This window comes from Nesoenas mayeri (assembly GCF_963082525.1).
Source record: "Nesoenas mayeri genome assembly, chromosome: 12".
NCBI lineage: Eukaryota > Metazoa > Chordata > Aves > Columbiformes > Columbidae > Nesoenas > Nesoenas mayeri.
In genome coordinates, this window is record NC_137547.1 from 2,525,880 (window position 1) to 2,541,087 (window position 15,208).

A 15,208-nucleotide genomic window follows, 5' to 3' on the forward strand; every position below is an offset into this window, starting at 1 on the left:
CTGCTCCCCGGCCTCCCCATTGGTCTGCTCCGAGGAAGTGCTCTACTCCAGGCCGATTGGCGTAGAGGGCGATGATTGGCGGTCGAGCCGGCCAGTCCGCTGCCGAACGTGGCTGCGTGTCGGCTTGCCGCGCGGCGCAGGCGGGAGTGTGAGATGGAGCGTGGGGCGGTGCGGCGGTTCGCGGCGCGGCTGGGGCTGCGCGACCCGGCGGTCATCGGGTACCGCGGGGTCGCCGAGGTCGAGATCGGTGCCGGGGTCGGGATCGGGATCGGTGCCGGGGTCGGTGTTGGTATTGGTGCTGGTGCCGGTGCCGGGGTCGGCCCCTGCCCCCCGCCCCCCGCGCCTCGCAGCGCTCCGGTCCCCGCGCAGCAGCTCTCGGCAGCGGCTCCGCTGGGGCAGCGCAGTTCCCGCCCGCAGCAGCGGGTCCAGCCCGTGCTGCCCCGGCAGCTCCCCGCCCGCCCTGGGTGCGCGTTGCCGCCGGCCGGGCCCAGGCTGCTCCGGGCGGGCCGGGCTCCGGTGCGCTCTGAGCGCGGAGCTCATGGGCTGCAGGTTCCTCAGCAGGAGCAGGAGGGGCAGGGTGAGCTCTGCTCTGTGACAGTGACAGAGCCCAGGGAACGGCAGCAGATGTGCCAGGGAGGGGCAGTGGGACATGAGGAAAAGGTTCTTCCCCAGAGGTGCTGGACACTGAACAGGCTCCCAGGGAGGTGTCACAGCCCAACCTGACAGTGTTCAAGGAGAGACTGGACACCGTCCTCAGACACACGGGGTGACCCGTGGGGTGTCCTGTGCAGGGACAGGAGCTGGACTCAGTGATCCTTGTAGGTCCTTCCAGCTCAGGACATTCTGTGATTCCTTTAAAGCTCCTGTCCTGTTCTTACTGTCTTGTAAGTGCTTTTGTTAACAAGGGCTGCTTGTTTTGCAGAAAAGCTGAAGAGTACCTGCGGCTGTCCCAGGTGAAGTGCACAGGGCTGATGGCTCAGATGACGGCAACAAGCAGTGCTGTGATGTGCCTGGACCTGGCAGCCAGCTCCATGAAACAACCAGTTGACAAAGTAAGATACAGTGTATGACTTGGCTGGCTGGTGCATTCTCCTAAGTACACTAAAAGGAAGAAAGGGATGATAATAAGTGACATTATCCTAGAGCCAGTATGCTGCTAAACACAGTTTCAGTACTCAGAGTTTGAAATGGGGCAAAATGAGATCAGTGTCGTAGTCACTTCACAAGTTAAGTTTGCTTTATTATAATTTCAGTTCTTTTAGTAACAAATAAACTACCAACAAGGATGTTAAACTTAAGACCTGTCCCTTTTATGGTGGGAGGGAAGCAGTGGCTCTAAGGAATCTCTGTCGATAGCAGTATCTGCAGATGTCCATCTGCAGACCTGCCGTGTCAATGGCACCAGATTGCCAAAATAATGTGATTGTGATTGTCCACTCACAGACAGAGGAGAATTGAGTTGCACCTGACCCTGTGAGGAATAGCAGCAAAGTGTTGCTCATCTTTTAAGGTTGCCCAGACCTTGGTTACCTTTGTTTTTAACCACCTTGTGATAAAAGGGCTGTGTCATATTATATGGAAAAGACAAACCTCAGTTCCAGGGAAATGGTCTAAAAATAACACTGTGTTAAAAGATCTGGTATTCCTAGGTGGGACAGTCAAACCTTACATCACTCATTGCACAAGTTTGCTTAATATAGCAATTGAACTTTATTTTAAAGTGTTGTATAGTTTCTCCCTAATCTGTTTTGGTTGTCTGAATAAGATGTTGTGAAGGAACCTTGCTAATTCTTGGCATTTGTCTTTGTCTTCTTGAAAGAGCTATTTTGTGAAGCTCTCTGGTTTGAACAAGACAACGTACCAAAGTTCCATGAAGTCTTTGGAATGTTTGCTAGAGGTGAACCCCAGACTGGGGATGCGAGACTTGGCTGTGCAGTTCTGCTGCGTGGAGGCAGTGAACACTGCTTCAAAAATACTGCAGAGGTAAGGGAGCTCTGCAGCCGCAGTGGGACTCAGTGGTGAGGTTCTTCATTAGATGTGTAAAGAGCACGATGGCTGGAAGGGCCACATGTCTCCCGCTGACTGGAGTGGCGAGGTGGGTTCTTAGCAGTGAAAATCCAACCATGGATCTGGGCCATTTCTTAGAATACACGTTAGAAAGCCTCAGCCTGTAAGTCCTTGCTTGAGCTCCAGTTCTTCAACTGGGAATAGTATAAAAAAGACAGGACTCCCAGTCCCTGTGTTTGTCCATAGCACCACACTGTGTTTGTTTAACTGCTGATCATCTCACAGTTTAGAAGTAATGCTTAATAGAAACAAATCCTGCCTTCTGGAGGAGCAGATCTCTTAAAATATGCATTACTCCTAAAAATGATAGGTAGAACACTTCAGTGGAGATTCAACCAAAATTTTGCACTTCTGCTTTAACGAGCAATTACTGAAGAGTTCTGTTCTGGAGTGCTGCCACCCTGATAGCACCTGTTTAAATGCTGTTAGGGATTTAGAATATTCTGAGTTGCAGGTCAGTGAACAAAGGCTTGTCAGTGCTTAATACAAACTGAAAAAAAAATAGCATGGGGACAGGTGGACGGTAAAAAAATTAAATTCTTTAGTGCTACACAGCCATCCTGTCATTTTCTATATTTTAGCCTTCAGCTATACATATTAGATGAATCAAAGAAACTGTAATTCTACCCTCTTTTATGGGATGGATTCGTGCAAAGCATCTCATTGTAACTTTCAGATGTAATGTAGATAGAAGTGCTGTGTGAATGGGGAGCACAAGAAGTAGATTCTACTGACATGCCTTGATCCAGATCCCTAATTTAAAACACCTTTAACTCAAAAAGAGGAGGTGGCTTTTCTCTGGTCTCTCTTGCCCATCTCAGCTGTTTGTGCCTGACTGGATCACACAGGACCGAGGGATCCACAGACCTGCTCAGCTGCTGGGGACCATGGGACAAACTCATTGCAACAGCTTCGTTTGAGGCAGACACACTACACAATTATCACTTTTTGTTGTTCATTAGGTATGAATCCAGTCTCTCTGAAGCACAGCAAATGGACCTCGATTTCTCAAAACCACTTTTTCTAACAGCGGCACTATTCACTGCATGCAGGTGAGTACATTTGAGGGATCTTCTATGGGCTCAAATCCTCATGAGACACCAAAGAGATGCAGGAGTGGAAGCAGCTGCTTCGATCAGCATGTCCAAATAGTCTGAAGAGTCTTGCTTAGCACATCCTGCTGCTCTGCTCCTGGAAATGGAGACAGCTCTAGCAAACCCTCCTAACAGCAAAGTGTCCAACTGATACTGCACTTGCCTCTAGAAGAATCACAGAATGTCAAGGGTTGGAAGGGACTTGGAAAGCTCATCCAGTGCAATCCCCCCATGGAGCAGGAACACCCAGATGAGGTTACACAGGAAGGTGTCCAGGCGGGTTGGAATGTCTGCACAGAAGAAGACTCCACAACCCCCTGGGCAGCCTGGGCCAGGCTCTGCCACCCTCACCCCAAACAAGTTTCTTCTCCTCTTTCAGTGGAACCTCCTGTGTTCCAGTTTGCACCCATTGCCCCTTGTCCTGTCACTGGTGTCACCAGCAGAGCCTGGCTCCATCCTCCTGACACTGCCCCTTTCCATATTGATCCCCATGAATGAGTCCCCCCTCAGTGTCCTCTTGTCCAGCTCCAGAGCCCCAGCTCCCTCAGCCTTTCCTCACACGGGAGATGCTCCACTCCCTGCAGCATCTTGGTGGCTGCGCTGGACTCTCTGCAGCAGTTCCCTGTCCTGCTGGAACTGAGGGGCCACAGCTGGACACAATATTCCAGGTGTGGTCTCTCCAGGGCAGAGCAGAGGGGCAGGAGAACCTCTCTGACCCCCTTCTAACCCACCCCAGGTACCATTGGCCTTCCTGGCCACAAGGGCCCAGTGCACAAGTGTATCAAATACACAGAAAAGGAAATTGAGTTACTTATCCTAAAACAAATGAAACCCATCTTCCCTGGTATGTAACTGAGTGCTGTGGATAATTCCATTAGGACATATCCATGGCAGTGCCTGAAGAACTTCTGTTAGAGTTTTGCATTTTGCCCTCCTTCCTCTCAGCTTAACCGGCACAACATAATCCCTTAGTAACATTTTCAAATTTAGTGGAACTTTTTTTCCCTTGTCAGGACAGATTTGAGCTGGGCACGGAACAAAAAGCTGCATGGCTTTTGGTGACATCTTTCTTGCTCACGGTGAAGAGCGGCTGCTTGGGTGATCCAGAGCCCCACGCAGCAGCTGCTCTGAAGGAGGGGAAGCCCTGAGCCCCACATCCCAGGAGTGCTCTGGCCTTTGGGAGGTGGATCCAACAGCTGCAGGAGCACCTGCCTCAGCCAACCCTTTGTAAGAATGGGCTTGCGTGCAAATATCTCCCCTCTCAGTATTACGCTTTGTAATAAACTTAGGAAGCAATTTGGGTGCTGTGTAGTAGCACAGCTCCTGACAAATGTTCTCTTGACACAGGGATCCCATTCAGCTTTTTGCAGTAGTGGGATTTTGTCCTGGTTTCCTCAAAATCCAAAAAGTACCTTTTCCTAGTAGAATTTCCTTGTGTAACTTGAACTAACCCAGAGTTTCAGTTCCTGACCTGTATTGATTGAGTAGTGTAGGAGTCTGTTTTTTCAGGCAAATTTATTTCTGAGTGCGACAAGGATTAGACAGGACAAAGCCTCAGGCCTGCCTTCCTCATGCTCACAGGCAGTGCTGGTAAAGTAAATGTCACATCCCCTGAGCGATAGTTGCTGGAGTGTTGCTTTGTGCACAGATAACTTAAATTTTTCTTTGTAGGTGTTTGAAGCTAAAAGTGGACAAAACTAAAATATTGGCTACGTCTGGGGTAAAAAAAGCAATATTTGACCGGCTGTGCCATCAGCTGGAGAAGATAAGCCGGCAGCTCAGCAGTAAGTTTTTGGCTTTATCCCTGTACAACAGTGTGCCCAGGCCTGGCTGCACAGAGCCCCATCCTTTTCCACTGGTGATTCCATTCTGATGACCTTCAGCTATTCCAGCCAAACCTGCCCATCCATCCCAACGTGTTTCCTGCAGTTCAGGTCACAGTCATTGCTTCCGGGGAAGTCGCAACAGCTTAGCACTTGGCAAGGCCAAAAGTAAATATTTTCCTCTCTTCTCAAATGCTCACTGCTCCTTACATTCTCTGCTGCTGCAATTTATTGCCTGCTTCTCACATGCTACCTAGCCTGTCTTGGGTTCCTCCTTGCCTGCTTTCTGCGCTCTGTTAACATGGCAACGTGACCCACCAATTAACAAACATCTTGCCACCTCTCTCGCTGTGACTGACTCACTTCTGTGTTTTCCTTTCCCCACTGCAGGATTAACAAGCGTAAGCCTTGCTCTTCTGGTACTAACTCAGCCGTTACCTGACATGTCCCTCCACATACCAGTGGCAGACCTGAGGAACCTTTCTTGCCCAGCGTTGAACCTGCAGCTCTCGCCACTCCTTTGTGTGGAGGAAAAAAATTGAAATACAACGCACATCTCCCTGTCCTTGTATCTCTGCTCCTTCCCGCTTATCTCCTTTCTTCGTGCTTTCATTCTTACTCTCCCACTGACAGTACCGCTGCTTCACCCTGTCTTCATGCTTCATATCGTGAAGCTTTCTGGATTGTGCTGTCTGAACCCAAACTAAAATCTGCTCTCTCCCCAGGCATGGACCTATGCAGTGCCCTGTAAAAACCCCAAAACCTTACCCCACCAGTGAGGCAGCTCAGGGCCCCTGGGAGTTTCTGTATCAGTTCCGAGAAGAGTGTGCATCTGTATATCTGCACAGCCCCAGATGTGTTGGGGGCAGCTGTAATGCAAAGTGTGGAAATGGGCTGCAAAGGGAAGCAATAACTGATAATCCTGCCTGAGTAATCCAGAAGAGTAGCAGAGTCGTTTGGGGGTATAAACACGGTGGATGGTTGTGGTTCCAAACGCAGCAGCAGTGCTGGTTAAAGTGCCCGTGAACCCGTGCAGCTGGAGCACCGGGCTGGGCCAGGGAACCTCTGACTGGAAGACAATACTCTGCTGTCAGATAATTGCGTGTAGAACACCCTTGGGGCACCAGACGCCATTCAGAGGTAAAGCAACTCTGTTTGTTTTTTTTTTTTTAAGAAGAAGATGTTCCACTGGTTGCAGAGACACCTGAAAACTTGCAGACCAAACTGGAGCACTGCGAGAAGGAAAATGGTAAGTTGTGTTTACCTGTGAACTAGAATCACCTCACCAGAGCAGGCTTGAGCTTTGTTGCTGCTTAATGATATTTTATTGTAGAATCTGTCAAGTTGGACGAGACCCATAAGGCTCGTTGAGTCCAAGACCCTGCTCCTCGCAGGACTACCTGACACTAACCACTCAACTAGGAACGTTGTCCAGACTCTCCTTGAGCTTTGACAGGCTTGGTGCTATGACCACTTCTCTGCAGGAGCCTGTTCGGTGAAGAACCTTGTCCTCATGTCTGGTCTGGACTTCCCCTGACACAGCTTCATTGTCTTTCTTCATGTCCTGTATTTTATTACCAGTTTTATACTATGCCATAATATTCAGTTCCCAGCAGCTTACTCCATTCTGCAAAGTCCTGGCTAAGGAAAGGACGAAGAGGACCTAGCAGGACAATGGTGTTTAGGCTGAGTAGTCCTCCTAGAATTCAGGACAGCTCTTGCAGTCAGATACAGAGGTGAGGAGGTGGCTGTGCCGGCAGGGGCAGGGAGCAGCAAACCACAGCGTTAGATAACACAGTGACAGACCCGTGCTTGTGCCCGTCCGTTTGTGCACCGCCATGGTTTATACCAGCAACACAGTGCCCATGGTGGCCTGTCATGGGCTTTCTTCTTCTCATAGGATCTGAAGACGAGGAGGAGATACCATGCAAATGGCCAAAGACTGAAATAGAGCAAGACTATGAAGAATGGAAAAAGAAAATCCTGGAAAAAGCTACTAAGGCACAAGAGACAAGTAGGGGGACTGGCTCTGTAGTGCCACCTAGTAATCCATCTGCTGCTTGCGCATCATCTTGACTCTTCTGCTCCAACAAGAGTTCCAGTAGCAGATGGCTGCCTGGTAGTCAGCTAATTGTATTTATGAGCTAGTTGTTTAAGTATTTAAGAATGTAATTTTTAGTAAATGACACCAGAATTGATGTGATTGTACAAGAAGCCTGTCTGACTACTCGCCAGGCTGGTACCTGAGCAGCTACAGCATTTGGGAGCAGAAGAGCTTCATTTCTCTTGCTGCAAGAAGCAGGTAACATTCTAATGCTGGGTTAAGTACAAATAAGTTCTACGTTACGTGCCCTTGTGCCCCTGGCTGGAAGTAGTCAGTGAAAAAAGAGAGAGGACTAACGGTGCCTTCTTAAACTGCAAAACGACCAGAGGAATTAAAAGACTGACAATTTTTTAATTTGTTTTTACTGTTGAAGAAATATTGTTTAGTCACTAAATTTGACTTACTTTTATGACCTGTATGGTAGTCTCTTGTGCTTGTAAGGGGTCCCAAATATTCCAAGCAGCAATAAAGATACTGGAAGGAAAAGCTTTGGATGGTGACATGAGTTTCTTGGCACTAGTCACACGTGAAACCCTTAGAGCACAAAATGAAAGACGTCCAGGAGATGACTGTGCTTTAAGAAGGAAGGTGTCCAGGTGCCCGGGATCTTAGCTGGGTAATACAGGTTTTTTGCATCTTGCATCATAAACTTAGAGGAGAGGAGAGAGTGCCCTGTCCTCTGGTTCTCAGAGGCAGCTTCTGCATCCCACATGTCCATCCCAGCTGTGCAAAACTGCAGTTTGTGTTAACCACTTTCTGAAGGAAAATCACAACTTGTAGCAGCTCAGGGCTGGTGTAACTGCAATAAAACCAGTCCAAGTATTCTGCCCATTTCTCTTGCATGTTTTGTGCCTGGGATGTGCAAAGAGAAGTTAACTCATAAACCCTCAGTTTCAAAACAACCCAGAAGAGTCCAAGTGTCCATGTGAAGCAGGTGAGTGAGTTCATGTCTGAGCATTTTGATAACCAGTGATAGGACAAGGGGCAATGGGTACAAACTGGAACACAGGAGGTTCCACTGAAAGAAGAAACTTGTTGGGGGTGAGGGTGTCAGAGCCTGGCCCAGGCTGCCCAGGGGGTTGTGGAGTCTCCTTCTGTGCAGACATTCCAACCCGCCTGGACACCTTCCTGTGTAACCTCATCTGGGTGTTCCTGCTCCATGGGGGGATTGCACTGGATCAGCTTTCCAGGTCCCTTCCATCCCCTGACACTCTGGGATTTCAGCGTGAAACGCTGCCCTACCTGCCAAACCCCTCCCCGCTTCCCTGGGTGGCACAGGCGGCACCCAGATTGCGGTAGTCAGTGTTATTAACTGCTGTATGTAGCAGCGTGGGGCCTGGTCTTTTTGTCATGTGCTCCAGTGACTTCCGTGTCACCCGCAGTTTGTCCTCAGCTTTGTGTAGAGCACAAAGCAAGGTGCACAGGACCGCGGTGCAGCGCCCTGTGAAGCTGCCGAGGGGGCTCTCGCCGTGCTGCAGAACCACGTGCTGGCTGCCAAAGCTAAAGGTTGTTTCTTGTTTTTCTGTTAGGAAACGGTCATCCTTCTGGCCAGATGCACCTTCTCATATTGTAGAAAATGGGAAGAAAATATGTACAAGACAGCAGAGAGCATTGATGTGTGACACTCTTACAGGAACAGAGGAAGAAGCACACAATAATTGTTAAGTTAAAACTTACTGGCCATTTTCCTTTCACTTCTCCCAATGCATAAAAAAGGAAATTACTTGAAGCCAACATTAATTAACAAGAGCTAATTTCATTCCAGATGAGAGTTCTGAAATGTAACAGTAACTACCAGAGAATGGACTCCAAACAAATGCCTAATGTGCAGGGAAAACATTCGACAGTCAACTCACACTGAGGAAGAGCTGTGACAGAATATCTGCCATTGAACAGCTGGTCTAATATGTAGCAGAGGGTCCTCAGGATGGGCGGAATCCCACCTGGACATAAGCATTCTGTTGCTAAGACCTGCCCAAAGATGCTTGCAGGCTTGATTGGTGGGGTGTTAAACTAAAACTGAGGAATAGGCTTGTTCCACTGTAATGTAATTTATTATTATTAATTCTGAAATATACAGACCAATGAATATAATCGCATGTAGCATGCAGAATCACGGTGGAAGGAAAACACAAACAAAAGTGGGCCTTCACAGAAGGTGGTACATCGTCAAGATTTTTTCACATGATTTCAAGATTATTTCACTTGACTTTAATAATTCTTCTCTGTCTCAGTTCTGGAAATGCTGCAGAAGTCCAGAATTCTGAACTGTGCAAAGTGAGAAGCACTAGAGTGGAAAAGATAACTAGACTTGGGTAAGTCAGTCTTACAAACCTTTTTATTAGCAACCAACACTTTTGCTAATTCAAGGGACGTGAAAGGCTATAAAGGTAAAGGGAACTTTACAGTGATTTGATGCCTTTGCTGAAAATTGGTCTTAGTAGTATTAGTTTCTAGTTTTCCTAAGACCCCATCCAATTCACACTGAATTTTGCAGAATCCAGAACAGGAATGAAGGAAACCACGGGTTGAATAAATAACTTCATACTTTTAGCTGAGAGACTGCAAGTGGCTCCAACTCTTCATACGTCAGGCGAAAGTTTAAAATCCAAGATAAATCAGTATTGTGAAGAAAACATTTAAAGTTCAAGAGCAAAGTGGGGGAAAATGGGGCTTCAGCCTCCTCACTGGGCTAAAGGCAGAGTCTGGCAGTAACAGCATTTGCCTGCCGCTAAACCATATCAACATATCACGCCACATCAACTTCTCAGACTTCATTAAAATTGACAGGAGAAAAATCCTCAAAGTAAAACTTAGATAACTCAGGGCTGCAGTCACAGCCAATGAGAAGCACTTAAAAATGTTAAACACATACCAAACGATGTCTGGAAATCTCTTCTTTCTGGACAACATGAGATCTTTTTGCATAGACCCAACAGGCATTAGGTGATTTTTCTTTGTGGCAGTTTCACTTATCTCCTTCCAAACCTTGATCAGTTCAACTCACCATAAGAAAAAGCAGCAATGGACTAATTGACTTAAGTTGCTTTAAACCAGAATTGCTCATATTTCCCAACTATGCAGTGACTGTTTTTTTAAAGGAGAGAATAATTTAAAAAAAAATAATAACAAACCCAAACCATTCAACTCTGAGTAGTTTCACTGAATCATTATCATGTTTGGGGGGTGGAAAAGTAATCTTTTTGGGAAAATTATAGAAGAAAGGAATATCCAATATCTTTTGTTCTAAGTAACAAACACATGAGGGAGAAGCTGTGTCGCTGTTGTGGCAGTGCTCTGAAGTTGCTGCCGTACATTGGTTGTGTGGGGAGTCCTCAGAGGTCCCACGTGTGAGAACCAAAACCAACAAGATGTTTTCTGGTGTGAACACACCAACAATACTCTGCAGAATCGAAGCCTCCAGTGAGCAGCCAGCCCCGTGACAGCCACCTTTTCTATCACTATGTACAACAAGGAAAAGCTCATAAAACCAAAGAAGGTCGCTTCTGCTTTGAGAAGTAATTTCAAGTGACTCTTCCTTGAGGTGCTTCTGGAACCTTATCACTAACACAGAATATTTGAGGAGGACAGACCCAAACGGGATAGAAATTATTGAAGATACTGAGTCCTTCTTCCATGGCTTCATGTCCAGCTCCATGAGTGGCAGAGGCTTCGTAGGAGCTTACACAAGCTTGACAGACATACTCTGAAACCTCTTCAGCCTGTTGGCAGCAGCCACCACATAAAAATGTTTCTGTGAACAAAATAGAACAGTCCAAGGGTGAGTGCAAGTGAGGGAAATGTGGCTGACATGGATTTTTCTTCTTGGTAAATCCATTTACCCCATTTACCTACACCCTGTTCGGGTGCCAATAAAATAACGGGATTCTAGGATGCAGGGTCTGTCACTAGACCTCAGTTCGCAGGAACGACTCGTAGGGCTCTCCCCAGAGGCCGGCCATAATCAAAGAGGGGAAAAAGGGATAAGAGCCTCGTGATCCCCCACTTTTATATGAAGTATCACGTGGATGGGATAGAATACTTAGTTGGTCAGTTTTAGTCACCCATTCAGTTCACTCCTCCTTGCCTCCCTCACTTATGGGACACACATCCTTATCAGCAACCTTGCATTCCATTGCTATGTCTACCAAAACACGTATCCAGCTTCAGAAAAGTACAGTTACTAAGAAGGGCTTAACTGAAAGAAAAATTCACTGAAAGAGAAACTTGTCTTGTTTTTAACAAAGCCAGGACAGTGGGGCAGCACGGAGCAGCTTTGCTTTGGGGACCCACCGGTCGCTGCTGGGTCTGGGAACCTCTGCAGCATCACTACGGACTGTACAGTGGTGCAGCTTTAGATTATGTATTTTTTAGAATGTGAGTGCAGGAATCTATGACCAAACGGCCGGAGTGCAGCCGTGGAAAAAGTATAAACCTCTGTTTTAACTCCTTGGCAAGGAATTACAACTGCAGTGACAAAAGAAAAGGCAGTGGTCCTCACTGAATTCCCCTCCCATTGCCACGGGCATCTTCATAACGAGATCACTGTGTTCACCTTTCAGGATCGATTAGCTAGAATCTAAGAGAGATTCCAACAGAAATTCTTATCTACCACTTCTTTATATAAAATTTAGTCCAGTTCTAAAGGAGCACTGGGTTATCATAAAGGTCCTGAAGGTTCTGGATGGGTTTAAGCCTAATATTTTCTCTCTCCCAGACTTGAACTCTCCACTACAGGAGGCACAACAGTGCCTTATGGTGTATCCCTGCTCCATAGTGACAATGGAACAATGTGACTGTTGTCAATGGAAAGAATCTCTCCAATATGAAGAGAAAGAACGTTTAATATAAGCTAAGGAGCACCTGAAGTCTCTGAACTTGTAAAGAGAAAACATGTGAAACTTCTAAACACCAATCAGAGGGAGTAAAGACTGAAACCAAATTTGCTAAAAACAGACTGCAGGAAAAAAAAACCTCCATTTACAACCGAAAATAGACTTCCCAAACTCATGTTTGCAAGAAAGAAGCCTGTAGGCAAAAGTGAGCTAACATATGAAAAAGCAGGGAATGGCTCTGCCCATGTTGAGCTGGTTTTCCCAAGCTTTGTCTGCTTACCTTCCATTTTCTGTGAGCCAGGTAACTCTGCAGCAGCAACTGGGACTTCAGGCGAAGCTTGAACCTCTTGGCCTTGGCCGGCAGGTTGTTCAGCCACTCATGCTTCAGACACTGCGTCGCGCTCATCCGGCAGCTGCAGGAGAGGAATTCTGTCACAGAAATCCCGCTCCCCCAGGGCCATTTTCTGAGTGCCCTGCGCGTTTCAATATTCTTGATAAAGAAACTGCCCTAAATGAACAGACAACAAGCGGAGCTGCTTCCCAAGATGTGCGGGATCCTAATGACACCTGCACCCACGGGGCAAAGGGCACATGGCGGGAAAAGCTGCTGCTGGGTCGATTGAGCTCTGGTTAAATACTATATTTTGCCTTTTTAGGCTTTTGTTTTATTTTGTTTTCCTTTGAAGAAGCACTTGTATACATTCATTAGTTTATGTATCATTTTGTTATGTGAATGCAGAACTTTGCCAAGAGAATCAGTGCATACAGAAAAATAATATTGGTGGTGTTATCTGTCTGTCCTAATAGTACAGGCTTATTCTGTGCTTCATATTTAAAAAGCACAATTGTCTATTCACCCTAACCTTGGATCAAGTTAAGCATACATTATATCCCGACACTTAACTACAGGCCCAAATTTGAAGGCCCAAATTTGAAGGCCCAAATTTGAAGCTTTTCATACGACTTGCTGTTAAAAATGTAATTAGTACTAGAACTGATTTATCTGATCTGGAAGTGGTTAATATTCTAAGCACTTCTTGGAATTCTTGTTTACTGTGTGCATCATTTCAATGAGATTTGTATCACTACTCAGCAAGAGAAAAGTTTCTCTTCTCACTTACCCAACCCCATAGCCATGATCTGACATCAATATCATCCTCACCCTCCTGCTGTTTCATATGTGCAATCACTTTTTATTTCACTGGAGCCCAGACTAGAAGCCACATGCAGAGTTAAGTCCCAAAAGGAGCATGTAGACCACTTTAGAAGAGAACAATGCACATTTTTGCAGCTGTAGTTTCCATTTATCCTCCATGGCATTCAAGAGACATTTTTGCAATTTGTGTCAGGGCTTGTGAGAACCCAAAGCAACAACAGAAATAGCTTTTGCTTGGAGAAGGAATGCTAAAGACATTGCTACACAGCAAATCCTTCCAGATTGCCTCTGTTCTGCCTGTATCGATGCTGCTGGGAAAGCAACTTTCTTCAGTCGAGGTACACAGACCTTTTTTTAAATAGGGGCTTTTGAATCACTGAGGAACTGCCCAGCAAGCACAGACACAGCAGACAAAAATGTCACATCCGAAGTTCTCACTGTTGACCGCAATCCAAACAGTTGGCTGGTAGGAACTTAATGTTATGAGGTGCTACTGTCCTCATGATTAGACAAAGAGGTACCTTTTCTCCTTCACGAGTAATCTGGAAATAAAGTCTTTAGCTTCCTCTGATAGCTGTTCAAACGCTTCTGCATCGAAATCCCAGTTGCAATTCACTACGTAATTCATTGTCTCTGCATCAGTTTCTCCCAGGAATGGGGACAGGCCACTAAGCCTTAGAAAAAAAGAAAAACATAGGAGGGAGATAAGTAGTTCTCCTCTACAAGAAGTGTTTCTCCTTCTACAGACCCTCTGCTTTGTAATTGTTGTCGGCTACGGGGGGTTCCCTGGTCTGGAGCAGCGATGCGTTGTCACATTAGCGCACTGTTAATAGATCCCCAAGGAAATTAATCCAGCGGGGGTCCAGGTCCAGGCTTCGGTGCTTTCCCAGCTCAGGGGGCTGGGAGGACTCAAGAGCTTTCCTAAATTGAGGCCTGGATCCACATTTGGCTTAAATTAAACTGAATTCTGAACAATGGCATACTTCATTCAGTTCATCTCTAAGCCCAGATTTATTGCATCAGTCATTTATTACTTTAACATACAAATTTAAACCAGAAGTTTATCCAGTTCAGAGAAAGCGTCTGTGAAGGATTCTGGGTGCACAGTCAGCTCCCCAGAACGCTTTGGACAGACATGCCGTCCATGGCCCATCCAGAGAGCAGAGTTTTAGCCCTGTCTGTGACATGACATTTTTTTAGACCCATGGCCTAGAACCCAGCATTAATTGGATTGCGAATTTGAAAATTAATAGAAGTCCTCAAGGAATGCAATCAAAATGAAAATTCTGACATGCTTTGGGTAACTTTTCTGAGTAAAAAAAAATACCAGAGCCATGTAACCTTGCTAAATAAGGTGGTAAGGGAGAGGAATATTTTTACATTTATCAAAAGGTCTTTGAGAAATAAAGTTGATTTAATGATGGAGTGAAGGCTAAGGAGCCTCTTCTTCAGCCCACCCGCAGCAGGAAGCTCTGACTGCTTGACAGAAGAAAACTGGCAGCTTGTAGAGCATTTAAGTCAGTAAGCTTTCTGAAGTTTTGAATAAACTATGTTCTGTTTCATACCTTCTCTAAAGTACGTTCAGGCATGTTATGACTGAGTCCATACTACAAACTGGGCAAGAGCAGTTGCTGCTTAATATGGAAGTGAGACCTGCAGGAGAGATTCTCAGGGACATGGTTTAGTGCTAGAGTTGGTGAGGTTATGGTTGGACTCGAATCCTGAGGGTCTCTTCCAACTGAAATAATTCTGTGAAAATGATTATTTGTTGTTCAGAGACTCTGTATACACAGTGAGACGCCTTGGCATTAAAGGCTTTTTGGGTTTTTGGCAAAATGAATGAGGAGGAGTCCCAGCCAGAGGGGCTGGGTGGTTGCCACGTTCCTGCTCCATGTCCCCCGGCACCGGCACCACCACCCGCCTGGGTACTCACAACATGTAGGTGATGACGCCCACACTCCACATGTCTGTTGGGAAGGAGACAAAGTCGTAGTTCACCACTTCAGGAGCCAAGAACTCTGGAGTTCCAAAGTTAACCTTCAGCTTCTCCCGAGGTTTGTACCTGTACCGGACAGAGACAGGCAGCAGTGCTGGGAGCACAACGCGGCTCAGTGCTGTGCACATCAGGG

At 46.4% G+C, this 15,208-nt stretch overlaps 2 protein-coding genes across 5 annotated transcripts in view; one reads left to right on the top strand and one right to left on the bottom strand.

Annotated features, from left to right (window-relative positions):
• Positions 1–153: 153 nt before the first annotated feature.
• Positions 154–7,546, top strand: ORC6 (origin recognition complex subunit 6; the record flags this gene model as incomplete). The annotated part of the gene is made up of 7 exons (XM_080352298.1): positions 154–218; positions 923–1,052; positions 1,820–1,983; positions 3,030–3,119; positions 4,833–4,945; positions 6,162–6,233; positions 6,885–7,546. The coding sequence occupies 7 exons, from the start codon at positions 154–156 to the stop codon at positions 7,058–7,060; spliced, it is 810 nt and encodes a 269-aa protein (XP_080208424.1). The 3' UTR covers positions 7,061–7,546.
• A 1,665-nt stretch (positions 7,547–9,211) lies between these two features.
• MYLK3 (myosin light chain kinase 3) overlaps positions 9,212–15,208 on the bottom strand; it is a gene marked incomplete at its 5' end in the record, with an annotated part of 36,629 nt that continues 30,632 nt past the window's right edge. For all 4 annotated transcript variants that reach the window (XM_080351749.1, XM_080351750.1, XM_080351748.1 and 1 more), the window contains 4 exons: positions 9,212–10,842; positions 12,204–12,336; positions 13,601–13,753; positions 15,013–15,141. In XM_080351749.1, coding sequence (XP_080207875.1) covers positions 10,771–10,842; positions 12,204–12,336; positions 13,601–13,753; positions 15,013–15,141 — 487 coding nt within the window. In that variant the 3' untranslated portion in view covers positions 9,212–10,770. The remainder of the gene's footprint in view (positions 10,843–12,203; positions 12,337–13,600; positions 13,754–15,012; positions 15,142–15,208) is intronic.